At 33.5% G+C, this 18,556-nt stretch overlaps 3 protein-coding genes, 1 long non-coding RNA gene and 1 pseudogene across 4 annotated transcripts; 1 reads left to right on the top strand and 4 right to left on the bottom strand.

Annotated features, from left to right (window-relative positions):
• Nucleotides 1-3,556: 3,556 nt before the first annotated feature.
• On the bottom strand, nucleotides 3,557-9,048 carry LOC133821181 (uncharacterized). Its single transcript, XM_062253643.1, has 4 exons — nucleotides 8,925-9,048; nucleotides 5,124-6,172; nucleotides 4,272-5,016; nucleotides 3,557-4,193 (listed from the first exon to the last, which is right to left on the bottom strand). The coding sequence occupies exons 2-3, from the start codon at nucleotides 6,167-6,169 to the stop codon at nucleotides 4,569-4,571; spliced, it is 1,494 nt and encodes a 497-aa protein (XP_062109627.1). The 5' UTR covers nucleotides 6,170-6,172; nucleotides 8,925-9,048; the 3' UTR covers nucleotides 3,557-4,193; nucleotides 4,272-4,568.
• LOC133824332 (uncharacterized) lies at nucleotides 3,582-4,553 on the bottom strand. Its single transcript, XM_062257211.1, has 3 exons — nucleotides 4,272-4,553; nucleotides 3,894-4,193; nucleotides 3,582-3,641 (listed from the first exon to the last, which is right to left on the bottom strand). Exons 1-3 carry the CDS (start codon nucleotides 4,551-4,553, stop codon nucleotides 3,582-3,584), a joined length of 642 nt encoding a protein of 213 aa, XP_062113195.1.
• Nucleotides 9,049-9,248: 200 nt separating the features above from the next.
• Nucleotides 9,249-14,944, bottom strand: LOC133824330 (uncharacterized; annotated as a pseudogene).
• A 467-nt stretch (nucleotides 14,945-15,411) lies between these two features.
• LOC133822804 (lysine-rich arabinogalactan protein 19) lies at nucleotides 15,412-16,582 on the top strand. The gene is made up of 2 exons (XM_062255246.1): nucleotides 15,412-16,144; nucleotides 16,273-16,582. The coding sequence occupies exons 1-2, from the start codon at nucleotides 15,416-15,418 to the stop codon at nucleotides 16,375-16,377; spliced, it is 834 nt and encodes a 277-aa protein (XP_062111230.1). The 5' UTR covers nucleotides 15,412-15,415; the 3' UTR covers nucleotides 16,378-16,582.
• LOC133822805 (uncharacterized) lies at nucleotides 16,478-18,106 on the bottom strand. Its single transcript, XR_009888039.1, has 2 exons — nucleotides 17,425-18,106; nucleotides 16,478-16,746 (listed from the first exon to the last, which is right to left on the bottom strand). It is a non-coding gene; the product is annotated as an uncharacterized LOC133822805 (long non-coding RNA).
• Between the last annotated feature and the right edge of the window lie 450 nt (nucleotides 18,107-18,556).

Raw genomic sequence — 18,556 nt, 5'->3', positions numbered from 1 at the left:
ACAACAAAAAGTGGTTCTTTGATTTGTGTGATGCAGAAGGTCTCATCAATAACGATGTAAGTTTTTATACTATCTAGCATTTATTATTATATTGTGCATACTTTAGATTGTTTTCATTTTCAATTTTGTTATGTTATAATTGAATTATATATTTTATGTTTTTTTTATATATTTTTTTTGCAGCATATTGATATATCTTTTTACTATTTGCGAAAGAAGGCATTGTCTCATACTTGTTATCCTTCATTTCGGAAATGTACTACAACAAGTTGTGTTTTTGATCACTACATGACCCTAATTAGTTGTGATGAAGCTCATTTAAGGAAGATGATTTCAGATGTAAAAAAAAATGATCAACATAAAAGGATAAAGCATCCATGTCCCAAAATGAAGGCTATTATTGATTTCATTCTGGGAAAAATATTGAAATTTGGAAAGTCATGGTTTGAAGTTGACTTTGTTTTCATGCCATTTCTTATTCCACAAGGAAGGGGGATTTATTTAGATCATTGGAGCTTAGGAGTTTTACATATAGATAAAAAGATTATCTATATCTATGACTCATTTAATAGTCCCAATAACGAAGATGTTGAAACACACGTGAAGAAATATTGCAGAATTCTTCCATTCATTTTGGATTATTTGGGCTTCCATGAAAAACGTAAACATTATGCACCTATGTGCGAGGATTTTAGGTTCTCATGGGTTGAAACTCCTTTTCAGAATAACACGTGAGTTTGTTAAGATTCAATTACTTTGTATGCTGAGTTTTTCTTTTCTCCTCAATTTTTTCTGTTGAATTTTGTTTTTACCAATTTGCATGTTTGATTGTGGTATTTACGTGATAAAAATGGCTGAGTTGTTAATGATGGAGATGTCTCCATTCAAAATTGGTCCAAACAATATTGTTGATATGAGAAGGAAGATGGCCTTAGAATTTTGGGATCATAGGTACAAGAGGAAGCACGGTCATGAAACTCTAGCAAAGAACTTGTGTCATGTATGATCAGAACAACAAAATATGATTCTCAATACTTTTTGTTTTAAGAATGTTTTTATTGCTCACTGACCCTCGAAATCAAGAGTTGTGGAACTCTGAGTTTTTGTGCTTGATATCATAAACTTACCATATGAGTTTCGCAATGAGAATTACTTCCCAAGTGGTACTAATTTTTACCATATGAGTTATAATTCAAGTCTCTTTAAACCACAATGTTTTAAATTTAAACTACTAAGTTTTATATTTAAACCCCTAACCTTTAAATGTAAACCGTTTGTCTAAAAATTTAAATAGCAATTATTTTTCTTGAACAAGAAACATTGTAAACTCCTAACCTTTAAATTTAAACTACTTTCCTATAATTTTAAACAACAATCCAGATGGCATCAAACTTTGAACCACAAGACTAAATGGCATCAAATTTTGAACCACAATGCTAAATGGCATCAAGTTTTGAAAAATAAAATATAAATTTTTATCTGTTAAGCTCTACTTATAAATCAAGTCTCTTTAAACCACAATGTTTTAAATTTGAACCACAATGCTAAATGGATTCAAATTTTGATTCATAATTTATAAAGTTATATCCATTAAGATATATTTATAATCGAAGTATCTTTAAACCACAATGTTTTAAATTTAATCCAATAAGCTTTAACATTAAACCCCTAAACTTTAAAATTAAACCTCTTATTTAAAAATTTAAACCCCAGACCATATGGCATCAAATTTTGAACCACATGGCTAAATGGAATCAAATTTTGAACCATAATTTATAAATTTTTATCCATTAAGCTATATTTATATTCCAAGTCTCTTTAAACCACTAAGCTTTAAATTTAAAACACTAAACTTTAAAATTAAACCTCTTTAATCGCGATTTTAAAAAATTTATCTATTAAGCTCTATTTATAATCCAAGTCTATTTAAACTACTAAGCTTTAATTTTAAACCGTTTTGCTTTAAAGTTAAACCACTTACCTAAGAATGTAAACCACAAACCAAATGACATCAAATATTGAACAACTAGGCTAAATGGTATATAATTTTGAACTCAAAATTAAAAAATTTATCCATTAAGCTATTTTTATAATCCAAGTGTCTTTAAACAACTAAGTTTTAAATTTAAACTGTTAAGCTTTAAATTTAAAGCACTTTCCTAAGAATTTAAACCACTAAGCTTTAAATTTAAACCACTAAGGTTTAAATGTAAACCACTTTCATAAAACTTTAAACCACAATTCAAATGGCTTCAAATTTTGAACCACATGGCTAAATGGAATTAAATTTTGAACCACAAGGCTAAATGGTATCAAATTTTTATCCATTAAGCTCTATTTATAATCCAACTCTATTTAACCAACTATGTTTTAAATTTAAACCCCTAAGCTTAAAATTTAAACCCCTATGTTTTAAATTTAAACCACTAAGGTTTAAATTTAAACCACTTGCCTACAACTTTAAACCACAATAAAAAAAGGCATCAAATTTTGAACCACATGGCTAAATGGAATTAAATTTTGAACCACAACTCTAAATGGAATCAAATTTTGAACCACAATTTATAAATTTTGAACCCCTAAGCTAAATGACATCAAATTTTGAACCCCAAGGATAAATATTATAAAATTTTGATCCAAAATTTATGTATTTTTATAATCCAAGTCTCTTTTACCCTCAATGTTTTAAATTTAAACCACTAAGCTTTAAATTTAAACCACTTGCCTTAAACTTTAAACCCCAAGGCTAAATGGTATCAAATTTTTATCTATTAAGCTCTACTTATAATAAAACTCTATTTAACCAATTATTTTTAAATTTAAACCTAATTTCTTTATTCGTCAAATATTTTAGACCAGAAGTTGTTAGTGGCAAAAAAAAAAAAAAAAATTATATATTTTATTTTTAGGTGTGACTGTGCGCCGCGGCCCATATCAATTAGAACCGCGGCGCCCAGTGACAAATAATTGCTATTTTTTGTTTCATTATGAGTGCCGCGGCTCTAATGTCTAAAGATTCTGTGCGCCGCGGCGGGGAAAATGGCACTTGCCTAAAGGGTTTATAATCCAAGTATCTTTAAACAAAAAAGTTTTATATTTAAACTATTAAGCTTTAAATTTAAACCACTTGCCTAAGAATTTAAACCACTAAGCTTTAAATTTAAACCACTTTCATAAAACTTTAAACCACAATGCAAATGGCTTCAAATTTTGAACCACATGGCTAAATGGAATCAAATTTTGAACCACAAGGCTAAATGGTATCAAATTTTTATCCATTAAGCTCTATTTATAATCCAACTCTATTTAACCAACTATGTTTAAATTTAAACCCCTAAGCTTAAAATTTAAACCCCTATGTTTTAAATTTAAACACCTTGCCTAGAAATTTAAACCGCAAGCCTTAAATAAATAAGATTAACTGATAAATTTGTCATAATTTAAAGATGATAATCTATCATCTTTTATAACCTTTTTCTGTCAAATTCATCTCTCACTAATATCAATTCCTATTTTTCATAAATTAAATAGATAATAATATAATAAAAAGCAAATGTACTTTAATAAATGTATAAACATTCTTATCCACAAGTCCACAACGCAACAAATATGTATAACATTGCATCTTTATAGTCTTTAGACTGCAACAGATAACAACAGTTCATGCTTTCATGCATAATGCACTGTACTCAAGGACAATAATCAATCTCAATGATCATGATATGTATGCAATTCCCAACTCAATGTTATCCTTCTTTTAGAATTGGTTGGCTTTTACAATTCTTTCTATTATGCCCCAATATTCCGCAATTTCCACACTTGACTGTTCGAACATGCTTGGGAAATTCTCCTGTTGATGGAATTCTTTTTTTCTTGGGACGTCCTTGTTTTACTTTGAATTTTGGAGCTTTCATGCTATCTCCTATAATTTCATCTGGGACACTCCAATCATCTTTATCTGGAAGAGGATTAATTGATCCTGCATATGTCTCTTTCAAAACGGAATTTTTATACCAATTTGAGCAAAATTTGTACTTGTCCAAGCACTTGCTTTTAATTGCTGCAATAGCATGTGCACATGGAATTCCCTCTAGTTGAAATTCATTACATGTGCACATATGTTGTTCCAAGTCGACAACAAACACTCGATCACCATATGTGACACTAGATTTCATTGCATCAATTGCATCTACCTGTGAAACAATACAATTATTAAGCAATAAATTTAAAATCCGAACAAAAAGAAAATAAATGTAACTTTAATAACATACCTTCATTCGAAATGCCACATCAAGTTTGATCTCCATTTCATCATTTGCCCATTTTGTCACCTCAACAAATTGGTTGATTGCTGTTTCTTTTCTTGTTGAAAACCATCTTTGTAGCATCTCTCTTATAGCTTCTATTAACGACGTTATAGGCAATTCTCTCGCATGCACAATTGCTGCATTTATAGATTCGGCAATGTTACTTGTAAGAATGTTATACCTTTTCGTTGGAAAGAATGGCCGAGCCCATTTTTCTGGTTTTGCTTCCAAAAGATAAGTGGTCATTTCAGGGCTAATTTTCTATAATTCAGCCATGGCAGAATAATATTCTTGAGCTGAGTACGCTCTTGAAGCAGTTTCAAATATGGCATGCACATGTAATCCCCTAAACTTAGTCCTTAGATTTTGCTTCAAATGATAAAGACAAACTCCATGATATACACCAGGATACACTTGTTCAACTGCATTTTTTATGCTTTTATGCCTGACAGATACTATGCACAAGTTTTCTCGATCTCCTATTGCTTCTTTTAGTCTTGTAAAGAACCATATCCATGCATTGTCATTTTCTGAATCCCCAATTCCAAAGGCGAGAGGAAAAATTTGATTGTTTCCATCTTTAACACAAGCTGCATATAGTGTACCTCCACATTTTGTCTTTAAAAATGTTCCATCTACCACTATAACTGGTCTACATTGCTTCCATCCATCTAATGAAGCCCCAAAAGCAATAAACATGTATTTAAACCTGTAAAATTTAAATAAAAAAACAACCAATTCCTAGAGATGTAAGATATGGATTGTAATCAGTAAAGCCTTTAATATAGGAATGCAAATCATAAATATTATTCATACCTGTTTTCTTCATCTTTACATACTCTTGTGATAGTTCGTGGGTTGGCCAACTGTAGCATATACAAATATGAAGGCAACAATGCATAACTTTCCTCATTTGACCCTCTAACATCATCAGCTGCAAGTGTTTTTGCTCTCCAGGCTTTATTGTATGTTACACCTACCCCATGTTCATCTCTCATGTCTCTTATTATTTGCCTTGGTCGATAGGTTGATCCTGGGTCACAAAACTTCTCTTTGAAGTAACTACTAATGACTTTTGCACTTGCTTGTCTATTTTCAAAAATTTTGTGATTTAAGGAGCATGTGTGGTGTTTATGGTATTTGATAACTCGAAAGTAGTCTGATACTTTTGAGCTTCTTGCACGTACATACCAGCCACAATTCTCATCTATGCATTTTGCCCAAAATGCTTCTGAACATGATTTTTGAATTTTGTACTGAAAGTGTTTCTTGATGGCTATTTTCGCAAGTGTATGTTTTAGATCAGTCTTATTCTTGAAAACATAATTGAGTCTTATGTCTTCAATCTCCATATTCGGCAACACATGCAGAGGTGATTGAGCTTCTTGCCCGTGTTCTGTAATTTTGTTGGATTCTTGTGTTGAGGCGCTCTTCATCTTGCTAGTGCTTGCAGTATTCGTATTGGGGTCTGTGAGAGTCAAACTGTGACTTGTTGCATTGCTTGCTAAAGCAGATGGAATGCTAGCTTCTCTTGGCAAAGAAATGGTTTGATTTCTCTGTTCTACTTCAACGATGAGAGGACATTTTTTCAACTCTTCCACAGTCTTGTTCAAGTTTAGATAAACTTGTAAATTCTCATCACTTTCTATCTTCATTCCTTTGCTTGTATCCATATTTGCATCAAAAATCAAGTTTGTTGAAATCAATCTTTCATTCAATCTGAGCTCTTTGTATATCTTGTTTACCAATTCCACATACTTGATATCCTTTTCCACCATCAATATTTTCACTTCATGATCAATGTATTTGTTGTTTGCATTCCATCTTCCGTTAAAAACTACAAATAACATTATCTTATCCATTTCCTGCAATAAAAAATAACACAACCATGAGAGCTTATTGCTTTATCTTGGATAGAAATTAAAAAAAAAAAATCAATTCAATATACTTTTTGCCTTAACTTCACTCATCTCAAGGCAAACACAATTTTTGCAAAACTAAGTGTCAATAATATTTGTGACTCAACAAGAAGAATCAAAGTAATGCAAAAGATGTTTTATCGTGAAGATGAAGATAATAATGTTATTTTATAACAAAATTTAAACCTCAAACATTCAATGGCTAAAAATTTAAACTAATACTTTCATTATTTACAACATTGTTCTTAAAATTAGGATTCAATGTGCTGAACAACAAAGACATATTTTTGAGGATGCTGGAAATTATTTTGGCGAGAGAAATGGATCTCAAAAAGAAAATGACAGAAATAAGACAAGTTGAAGAAGTGCTAAAGCAAAGGCTGGTCTCATCAGAAGAACAAGTATACTACATGGGAGATGAAACAGAAGATGTTCGGGAAAAATTGTTTGTGGTGGATAATATGGCTGTGGTTTCAGTGGGAATTTCAAAAGAGCTGTTGGGTCAATTGCAGTCACTCCAGGTAAGTTTAAAAAGTTCAGTTACTCGGCTGAGATCAAAGCTGGAAAGCAGCAATGCAAAATTTAATGACTTGCTTGTTACATAGACAAACAAACTAAAATCCAATTTGAGAGATGCTGAAGATAAAATAATTCTTGCCAATTCAAAAGCCTTTACTTTGGGGTGATAAGGTCAGATTGCTTGATAAAGAGCTGAAAGAATCTGAGTTTCTGCTGCTGAATGCAAAGTATTCTGCAGATGGGAGTCAGGCTGAGCTTAATGCTCTATGTTGCATAATCAATGAAGTACCATCTTGCACTTCTATAAGACCAAGAAAATGAATAGCAAAAAGTATATATATTGTGTAGTTGGGAAATAAAGAAAATCGCTAAAACTCACTTACTCATGACATATCCATAAAAGGAATTAAGAATGTACTTTCAAGAGAGTTGTAAAGAATCATATAATAGTTTTTAGTTACCATTTTTATTACATATAATAAAAATAGTTCATGATCTTCCAAAAGTAAATAGATGTTATTCTTTGCATAAGATTTTTTGTAATGTGATAGATCTTTCTTAGGTAATAACAATTATATCTTAGTTTCCAAATCCAATAATGAAATTTCTCAAGAACAATTTTATTAATAACAATGAAAGATTTACAAATGAGCATATGAGAGGCTCAAACTCTCGTACCACAGCCTTTCAAGAGGGCTGATATCTCCACCAAAGTTTAAATTATAAATCAAGTATATTTAAACCTTTAGTTTTGAAATTTAAACCATTAAGCTTTACATTTAAACCACAAGACTTAAAATTTAAACTACTTGCCTTAAAATTTAATCTGCAAGTCTTAAATATCTTAAAATATGAACAACTAAACTTAAATGGCATCAAAATTTAATCCACAAGGTTTAAGTTTTATTCATTTAGGCTTAAATTATAAACATACTCTATTTTAATCTATATAATGTAATGTATGAATCTAATATAAAATTTTTATAATTTTGAACCAAATGTCTTAAAACTTAAACCACTATTTATAAATCTGAACCACAAGGCTTAAATGACATCATATTTAAACCACAATTTATAAATTTTTATTCATTTAAGCTTAAATTATAAACCAAGTATCTTTAAACCCCTATGTTTGAAATTTAATCCACTAAGCTTTAAATTTAAACCACAATGCTTAAAATTTAAACCACTTGAGTTAAAATTTAAACCGCAAGCCTTAAATGGCTTAGATCAAATGTTTCATGGCATTTGTTCGGTAAATTGCAGACACCCCAGCTCTATTTAACAGTTCATGGGAAGAAATCTGCTTGCTATGAATGTCATGTGGAAGTACATGGAGCAGGTATGTTTAAACTTTTATTAGTGAGAATTTTCTAGGCTTTTCACTACAACTTTTAACAGTTGATTGTATATATATATATGCATACATATATGTGCATATATTAGAGATCGTTTCCACTGACTGAAGAAGAGTATATATTGAGGCTTGACGATGTGGCAAATAACTTGAAATGTTGGGGAGCTGTGTCACATATCAGAAACAGCCTCCAAAACTCCAAGGAAAGGCCTCGTATAGGAAAGGTGAGTTTTTTTCTTTCAAAGCATAGAATTTCAAGTATGTATTTTTAGTACAAAATAAAAAACAGTTGAAATATTGACATGTTTGAATCATGCATGAATGCAGGCAGTCAGCATTTTTATAGACATGGACGAGTCTGGAGGCCGTGCAAATGAATGGATCTACAAGTGAACAATGGAAGAACTTCATCTTCAAATTTGATTACAAATACCATTTTTTTTCTTTTTTCAAATAAGATGCATACCAACATTTCATATGGTTCTCTTGTATGACTAAAAACTGATAATCAAATCATTCGTTTTCAAAATTCTCCAATTCTTCTATAAATACAGATAAGATTCAAATAGGAGAGTACTGTTGGAACAAAATAGAGCATTAGTAATCTAATCAGGCATTAGTAATTTTAACAAACACTTAGAAGGCATTTTAACTTATGTATAATATGGAATATTCAATTTCATTTAACTTCACTAAATTTTTATACACACATGAATGTTAATTTATATGTATGATTGTACAGTTCAAAAAATTTTAAAAAAAATAAAAATTGAGAAAGGAGGAAGAGAGAAATTTAGTCTCAAGCAAGGAGGAAGAACTCACCAAGCAGATTTGAGTGGCTGTGGCAGAGGAACAGAACAGGAAATTTGATGAACAACAGTGCAGTGAAGAGGAAATCGCTGGTGGTGGAATATCTATGGGAGAAGGAGAAATCGTTCGATCGAAGAGGAAACTATAATTATAAAACCGGAATGAGTAAGGGTAATATAGGAATCACAGCTTTAAAAGTAGGTATATTTAGTTAAGATATTGATGCTGGATATATCTAGTTAAGTAAGTCTAAAAACGGGTAATTATGAAAAATTCCCTTTCTTATGTGATCTTACTCTCGTACACTCGTTCTTTTTAAAGTTGTAATCGAAGATCTACAACAATAACAATGTATCGCCTATATATAATTAAAAAAAAACTTGTATTATTGATATAGAGAAAATAATACAAGGAGTAAATTGGAGTACACAAATGTACTACAAAAAATAACAAAAACAATAAAATAGAAACAAAATTTCCTATAACAAATGCAACAGAAAACTGCCATACTCTACATTCAGAGAAGGCAACTTAAAGAAACTTAAAGCTACAAAAACATGTTAAAAAACACTGCCAATTCCGAACAAAAAAAAAACTTTCAACTCTTACTTTGAACAAGCACACAGCCCACCCAGATCCTGATCTTCTCCCACATCTCCCACATCTCACATGACTCTTCTTTATCATCAAATATTCTCTTATCTCTCTCCATCCACAAAACCACCCTCCATAGCAGCTGCCTCCCTTTATCACCTTCGATAAACATAGATCAAATATATAATATAATTATTAATTACATCTTGTTCTTTTGTAGTTTTGAAATCTACAGAATATTTATTTCTGTCAATTTCTGATATGTTCTATGACAAGACGAGCATAGGTTCTTTTGTGCTCTTACAGGAAGAAGATCTCCGAGAGCACTAGCCGTTGAGCCACTTTTCTTATCAAGAATTAGAAGGTGGGAAGCAATGGTCCGGCCACCTTGGATACGCACGCTTATACAAGCTCATGCATACGGTATCATGCTGCTGAAGGACCCCATTGAAAAGGCACTTCATAGCCCCTGCATCGAAGAAAACAATTTTTTAATGATGAAATTCTGAGGCCATAAAAACTTTGAAAAGTGATCTAAAATGTTATTCTTGGGCTAGTATCTTACCATGTGTACCAACGGGTTCCTTAACGCGACCACGGCGACCACATTTCGTGAACACTTCCACAGGCTGAAATCACCACCAACAAGAGAAACAGTCATTTCGACGTATAATGATTTTTTTTTAAAGCTACACAAGGATTGTGAAAAAATTCAGGCAAAAATGTAAAACAGAGAGTTTCTCACCTTGAACCATTTTACATCCTCAGGGTTATGAAACATATATCTTACAGAAGCTTTCAACTTTGATACTCTTTGAGGGTAGCTGCACCATAAAATATGCTTGTGTTAATATATCAGCATCACTAACAAATATATATAATATAATTATAAATATACGACCATGTGCCAACCATTTACGATGTAGGATGTAAGATTCATGCAGGGATGAAGTTTAATCATTAAAAGCAAATTTAGTCTTTATGTTGGATTGGCAAAAAGAACCAAAATGTAAAATGCACATTGAGGCCATCAACCCAACTTTTTCATAAAAAGTGTAAATGAATTGGAAATGGAATTTTACATCATATCACGGATTATTAAAGTTACATAACACAGTCTTTTATTTGTAAAAAACTTGTAAAGGTTCAACAAACAAGAGAGACAAGCAATATTTCTTCACTATAAGAAGTGGACCAAAGCAACAAGAAAGTAGCAACTACATTAGCATTTGAAGTGAAGAATAGATCATACCCAGTTAAAATAATCTTCTTCAAAATTATTCTGTCTGGGTCAATACTTCTTAGAGAACCAACAGCAGCAACTGCAGGAGCAACATCTCCTTCAGCATATTTGAAGGCTATTTAAGGAAGGGGAGGAAACGAAATTGGAGCATAAACTGATGCCATGGAAATGCGTCCTGCATGAAGAAACCTCTCCATCTTGTGCTTGTTTGAATTCATGCTATGAGTAGAGTATATTGGCCTACAAAGTAATAAAACATTAAATCGAAATTCTAATAAAGCTCAATAAATGCTAGAGTTCTTACCATTAGAAAATTACCTTGCAATAAATTGGCGAAAACCGACTTGAAACACTAATTCTTCTTTCAATTTGATAGGTTCAGTATATGTGGCAAGCTTTTTTATGCTGCAAAACACAGGTGGATTAAAGTCATGCATCCATTTGTAACATAAGGAAAAACCAAAAAGACAAAATGCCAACATGCAGATACCTGAAATGAAGGACGGACATCTTATACTCGTGCTCCAAAAGCCCACAGGCTATAACAGGCATTGTTTTTGAAGACATACATAATTTAGAGGCAACACCACTGGGTACTTCTTTGATATATACCTCTGCGTATGAATTTACTGGTATGCAGTCATCCCTATCTACATGCTCCATTTCTAATGCTTTAGAAAGAACATGCTTCTGTGTTCGTGCAAAATTATCAAATGCAAAAATTCTGGCATAGTCTTGAGGTAAAGATTCCTGAAATCCATAGAAATGCAATGTTATATTCCCAAGCTTAAATCTCCAAATACTGAATTAAAATATATATGTATATATATATATAGCATTTCAGAGCTTACTTTGGGATCCCATGAAGTAGTACGAAAGGACTTGAGGCCTCTATACTTGGCAAACCGTTTTCAAGCAGGAATATCTATAGGGGTATCCACTTCATCGGGAAACTCTGAAACATAAAATCAACCATGGAAATGAATTAAAAGAATTAAAACTCGTCTCAACATAAATATTTGGTCCAATAGTGAAGCATGCTATTAAAATCAGTTGCAACATATGAAAGAAAATTAAACAAAATGCAGAAGGATTTGTAAAATAGATTGTGAGAGATTCAAATAATTTACTTCAAGCAAGCAAACTTTCTAACAGTTTGTGTCATGAATTGTACAATCAAAAGGTTAAAAAGAAGATAAATACCCTCATTACCAGCGTGTTCTTTTTTCAATTTTTAGATTTCATGTACCAACTGCTCTCTAGTCAAGTTTTCGCCATCCTGCAAAACACAGATGAGAAATACAAACATATAAGCCTTACAACTCTTTATCCACCCACACAACCATATTACAGAATAAGAAATGAAGATGATATTATGTGTACATGCCAGTCTTATCAATTATTCTCGTTTGTACATAGCTAGTCTAATCTTCAAGTATAAGATACAGATCCTTTTTTTCTTTCAGAGATTTTGATTAAAAAATATGGCCAGTTGTCTCACTAGTAAACAAAAACTCAAGTCATACACATTTTTTTAGTGCCAAAACTCACCATCATCGCAGAATCAACATCAGTTTCTTCATCAGAGTCCCTCAAGTTTAAAGAAACATTATCATCACTAAGATCATAATCATTAGTATTCTTGGCCAGAAAAATCACTTCCCCTTTCATCTAATACCATACCATCAGCTTCATCATCATCACTATCTAAATCCTCTTCATCTGTATCATCCACAATCCAAGCAGCCTGCAAATATAAATTGCCAACAAAACTACCAGAAAAAAAGAACAAGGACAAAAAAAAACAGTAATGATAAAAGGGAAATTTAAATCAAGTCACTGAGAACAAAATTTGCAGACCTGGTACTCTGAAGTGCCTCGAAGAAGGGTCCGTGTTCTCAATTTTTTTTGTTCATGATGTTTATCAGCCTCAGCGATTTCTGCGTCTGTTGGCCAAGTTTGTTGCAAAATTTATATTCAAGTGCTATCATACTTGCATCTCACAGCCATCATTGATTTAAAACGGAAAAGAAACATCATAATTAAAAAAATGAACTGTAGTTAAATGTGAAATAGGTTTAATATTAATAGGCCAATCATCAGAGACTGTATACTGAAAGTGAAAACAATTGTTGTGGTCTGTTAACAGCACATTGGTAGAGACTAAATTGCACAAGAAAAAAAGGTCATGCAAAAACTGATGTTTTTAGTTTTCTCTTCTACACATATACCCTTTTCTTAACATATCATTAACTACCTGGAAAAACTACACCATTGATAATACAATCATAATTTGGCTTGATCAACTGACCTGTTCACCAGCAAGAGGGTCAGGTATATTTTCAACAAGTAAAGGCTCCTGCTTCAACAGATCAGGAACCAAGCAACGAACAGCCTGAGAATAATAGAAAACAGGGTGTGAACTAATGAATATCTATAATCTACAATAGCCAATAAAATCTGAATCTGCACAATAATAGTTTCCATGGGCTATACAAAGAGAGGATACAGCTTACCCCATCACTAATGTCATCCGAATCCATAGTATCTGTCTCCTTTCTTGCATTTAAAGGACATGGGTCCTTGAGAATTTCAATTTTGCACAACTGGTAATCCCCAGCACCAGAAACATGAACCTGGAATAAAAAGATAACTCCGATAAGACATCACTACCAATTCATGCAATCAAAGGCAAGCAAGTGGATGGAGAAAATACCAGTTGATTCACTGATAGGTTGCGCCCACAAAAATATCCTGTAAGAAGAAGACTACATTTTCCAGAGTCGCCACTATCTGCTATGACATCAACCTAAACATGACATATTGAAGAGAAAAAGGAAGTCATCAAAATGCATAAAATTACCAAATCAAATTATAATTGTCCAACTCCTTTTTTCCCAGTACAAAGAAAAAGTATAATGGTGACTTCGCCAGTGAGGAACTGAAAGCCTTTGCTCCTTGAAAAGCCACATGAACTGTGATAAACATAATAAATGAGAGATATAAGGAAGTACCCACCTTCTAAAAGTACAAGTAAAACATTTGGCAGATTATAAACAATGTCAATTAATTAATTGTCCCAATCGACTTCAACTTGAACAGCCAACCAAAATCTACTTTAGGTAACATACCTTGTGCAACCCATCCGTTGTATCAGCTGGATAAAACTTACAATCCTCAGGAAACTCAGACACAAGACTAGAGATACATATTTTTTTCAAATCATGTCTTCTTTTCATCTCATCGGGAAGATCCTAAAGACATTAAAGCATAATTTTATTACCACAAAAACATAATTTTCATTATAAAGAAAAAACATTTTTTTATGCATATAACATCACTAATAACATACTCGGATAAGCACAGCAGTGCTTGTAACCAAGAGATCTGAACACTGAAAGGCATTGACTTCCAAATGAATCAATGTAGTCAGATGTACTTCCTTCGCATGAAAAGCTTGATGATGCCACAAAAGGAATCAGATCAGCAACCTACAATTCAACCAGTGTCTAAAATGTCAAGAAGAGTACAACCACATTCTACAAGGCCCTGAAAAACTAAAAAAAAAATCAAAAATCAAAATTTACTATGTTCCATAGAATTTCATAACTTTGCCATTTCAATACACGACAGCAAATCTCCATGGGGAGCTTTCAGTTCCTAAAGCAAAAGTACAGTTAGACTTAGATCCTTCAAGATATTTTTCAGTCACTACTCCATATCAATTACCCTCACACAGCTAAGAAATCAATAAAAATTACCGAAGTAATAATTTCAAAGGAGAAGCAGGTTGGTCCTAGTGGTGATCAGGGCTGGCTAATTGTACGACACGCAGTAGTATACATTGACGATTATAAAGCAACAAATGCCATTTTTCCAAAATGACAATGAGAGGACAAGAGAGAAATGCCGTAATTGTTACGCTGCATTCTTGCAGCTCTGACTTCCTTGCCATTGTGATCCTTAGTAATTTTACTCCTGGCTAGAATCACAGCATAGATTCAAAAGTTAGAAAACAATAAAAACAAACAATTTTTTTCCAAAACTGTGTGAATATTGCATTAAACATTATTGTATCTATACTTTTCCTAGGGTTTCTAATACCTTTGAGAGAAGTTTTGTGTTCGTGACGAGACGCTTTAGAAGCAAAACGAGTTTTGTGAGGTTTGTTCACTTGATTTATCGAACCTCCCATGGTTGGGACGGAGTCGCCGGGTACTGAGAGAGAAAAGAAAAACACAGTGGAGGAACGGCTATGGAAGAGTTATAAGTTAGGGTGATTCTGTTCCAGTTTAAGTGTATAATGGATTGCATTAAGAAACACGAAGGCGGTGTAGTCAAAATGTCAATTTGAATTTCGTAGTAAAAAGCTCCAAATGGCCGATTGTTTAGCGTGAATTTCGTAGTACTGGGGCCTTATTTTCACGCCAACACTATCACGTGGGTCAGCTTTCAAGCACGGACTCTTGCTGCTTAAGAATAGTGAGCAATCTTTTTCACAGCAACCTCCAACCTTGTTTGCCCAAATCATTAGGAGAGATGTAACAATCTCATGAATATTACATTTCCTCTTCCAACGTTTCACCAAACTATTCTGTCCGAGTTCCCAATTCCCATGTCTATATTTAAGCACAGAATCCATCTACTAGTTCTCACATCCACAAAAATGGCCGCAATGTTTTGGGCAGTGCTTTTAGCTTGTCTGACCATTCCTGTTGCCCTGATCAATGCACAATCCCCCACAGCTGCACCCACCACTTTGCCAACCACAACCCCATCAACGCCTACCGTGTCACCAGCTGCAGCAACAAAACCACCTGTAGCAGCAACACAACCACCTGTAGCAGCCACACCAAAAGCATCACCATCCCCTAAAGTAGCACCATCTGTGAGCCCAACACTTCCCCCACCACAACCCCCCAAAATCTCACCAGTCTCAACTCCTTCACAGCCACCATCAGTCCCGCTGCAACCAGTTGCACCACCTCCAGCAGCTTCACCCCCACCACTGCCACCTCCTTTGCCAGCACCAAAGATATCACCAACCCCAGTTCAAGCACCACCAGCACCAGCTCCTGCTAAGAAAGCACCAGCTCCAGCACCTGCTAAGGAGGTTCCAGCTCCTGCCCCTGCACTCTTAGCACCAAAGGCACCACCAGTTCAAGCTCCAGCACCAGAGATCAAGCCACCAGCTTCGCCTCCAGTTGAAGGGCCATCACCTACCCCAGTTCCCCACAAACATAAAAGTAGGCACAGACACAAACATAAGAGACATCATCATTATGCACCTGAACCTGAACCTGCACCAGCACCTGTTCATCACCACAGTCCTCCAGCACCACCTACAGTGGAAGAGTCTAATGAAGAAACAGCACCAACACCCTCACCAACTCTGGTAATACCCTTAACTAGAACTTTTTGTTTTTAGTACATACTCAATTTGTAAATCTATACTGTAGTAAATACGAAAATGACATGAGAATCTCAATACAATTTAAACGACACTTCGCTTTCTTGACTCAGAGTGGAGGAAATATGCTGTTTCTTCAAGGAGGAAGGTCAGACACGTGGTTAAGAACTGGAATTGCTATTCTAGTTCTGGTGGCTTCAATAGGCTACAGTGCCTAGAAATCTTATAATGGCATTTGTTGTTATCTTACAAAGAATTGATTGTTTGATATATATTACATAAAAAAGAAAAAAGACAAAAAAAAATTCATAGATGGCATCGATAATGATTCAACAGTGATGTTCTTTCTGTATTTGTTTATTTTTGTATTTCTTCAATTCTTTCATGGTTAATATATTTGTGAAGATGAGTTTTTAATTACAATCACCATCCAACTTAGCAAAACAAAATCAGAACAGCATAACGAAATCAAAGTCATGGTTCAAACTTCATCTTTGTTCTAGTCTGTACTAATTTCCTCTCGTAAGTCGTACTTCTACAAGGCCAAGATTATCAACTAACTTGTGAATCTGAAGGCACCCTGCACACTGATGAATACACCGGGGTTAGTTGAGAGGAACATAAAAGTTTTTTGTATTGTTCAAATTCATAGAATACACCAGCATTTCAAATCATATAAAGTCATCATATCAACTGAACTAGCTCAATGCTCACTTAAGACCATAAAGATTGAAGATACCAATTATAAAATGCTAGAGCTTAAGATTACTGCTTTCTATACATAGGCAAACATTTGTTTCGAAGTATATATCAACTAGCTATACAAGCATTTTCATAGGTGCTGTATCATTATCACCCACCTTTTCTTTTTTAAAATTTTGATTTATAGAAATCGTTATTATATTAAAAAAAATAGGGGTTAATGAGCGATACAATTAGTGCCCAGAAGTCTACAAGTTTATTTATTTACATATATACCCACCACAACAACCGATAAATAGAATCACTTAGAGTAGAAAGCAAGCAAAAGTTAGAAATTTTTACACATTAGTCATCATTTTATCAACACCAACCACTATAGAAGAAGCCAATACTTGTACGTATATAAGTCCTCGTTCATAGGCTAGTCGGTGCAAGATAAGTCAGTAAACAAAACTAAATTATCTAAAACTCCACAGAATAATCTAGCCTGGTCTCTTTAGCAGCTAAAAGAAAGATGAAATTTCAGAATAATATGAGCTTGATAGTATATAATTACCACGTACCGAGTTTGAAATGCTTGATTCAGATTCTGGGTGCGTTTCAGAGTGTCAGAGTTTCCATTTACCAGCCCTGAAATCACCGAAGACTTATATGCACGGTTTGGTCCTAAAATAAAACAAAAATTCAAGTTGTGAATAAATTAGAGTACAAAAGGAAAAGGGGATAAACTTTATTACAGGGTTTTGGGACTGGGTACGTGGAGAGAGTGATGGAGGGGTATATCTTGGAAGCGGAAAAGGGTTTGTAGGTGTTAGAACAGATATTCGAATGAATGGGCCTGTGAGAGTCGGTAGTGGAAAATGAACGACAATGAAGGGCTGGAGAGAAACAGCAGGCAGTTTGTAGTTGCCACCACGGATATGTTAAAAGTCATTACCGTATACAACATGCGATACTTATAGAATCTATAGGATGAACATGAAAGTAAAAACTACTTTGAGAAATCTCTAAAGTTCTCGAAGAAATTTAAAACTAATTACAATATTCTAGAAAAGTTAAATGATATATAGAGCGTTTTAGAATTATTTAGAAAAATGTATAAAATAATTAAATAAATTATAAAGTTTGAAAATTCTAAAAAGATTTGAATGTTCTTTCGTAGGCTATAAATACATGTAATGTGTGTCTAATAAGGCGTGAGAAAATAGTCGTGATATTACAAGAGTGTCCAAGAAAGTCCATGTATTCAAAATGTTCTAAGCTTGTATTACCTATTACTCTTCAATAATAATAAAAGTGTTGCAAGTTATTTTACTCTACAAGTGGTACCAGAGTCGCACTCTTCTCAAAGAAGAATGATGCAAGGCTACAGATGCTGGAGAATGAGCTCTTGTGAGTCTCACAACAAGAGATGACAATCAACTATTATTTTAACAAGGTAAAATCTCTTTGTCGTGAGATCTCGGATTTAGAGCCTAGTTCTAAAATTCCAAAAGTAAGAATGAAAAGAATAATTATTCATGGGTTACGGGGCGAATATAGAAGTTTTGTTGCCACAATACAAGGTTGGCCAACCCAACCTTCTCTTGTCGAGTTTGAGAATTTGCTAGCCGATCAAGAATCTTTGGCTAAGCAAATTTCAAGAGTTTCACTAAAGAGTGGAGAAGATCAAGCACTCTTTAGCAACAAACGACA

Source organism: Humulus lupulus, chromosome 3 (genome assembly GCF_963169125.1).
Source record: "Humulus lupulus chromosome 3, drHumLupu1.1, whole genome shotgun sequence".
Taxonomy (NCBI): Eukaryota; Viridiplantae; Streptophyta; class Magnoliopsida; order Rosales; family Cannabaceae; genus Humulus; species Humulus lupulus.
The sequence above is the reverse complement of the archived record's forward strand: the minus strand, read 5'-3'. Positions and strand labels throughout refer to the sequence as shown.

What these genes read in the sequence shown, in the direction of transcription:
- LOC133824332 (XM_062257211.1), bottom strand. Translation starts at nt 4,553, where the DNA reads ATGACCACTTATCTTTTGGAAGCAAAACCAGAAAAATGGGCTCGGCCA. An exon ending in ATGTGGCATTTCGAATGAAG is followed by an intron (nt 4,194 to 4,271) that starts GTATGTTATTAA and finishes ATTGTTTCACAG; the next exon opens with GTAGATGCAATTGATGCAAT. An exon ending in TGAAAGCTCCAAAATTCAAA is followed by an intron (nt 3,642 to 3,893) that starts GTAAAACAAGGA and finishes TATCTGTTGCAG; the next exon opens with TCTAAAGACTATAAAGATGC.
- LOC133821181 (XM_062253643.1), bottom strand. Translation starts at nt 6,169, where the DNA reads ATGGATAAGATAATGTTATTTGTAGTTTTTAACGGAAGATGGAATGCA. An exon ending in TGTAAAGATGAAGAAAACAG is followed by an intron (nt 5,017 to 5,123) that starts GTATGAATAATA and finishes TAAATTTTACAG; the next exon opens with GTTTAAATACATGTTTATTG.
- LOC133822804 (XM_062255246.1), top strand. Translation starts at nt 15,416, where the DNA reads ATGGCCGCAATGTTTTGGGCAGTGCTTTTAGCTTGTCTGACCATTCCT. An exon ending in CAACACCCTCACCAACTCTG is followed by an intron (nt 16,145 to 16,272) that starts GTAATACCCTTA and finishes TTCTTGACTCAG; the next exon opens with AGTGGAGGAAATATGCTGTT.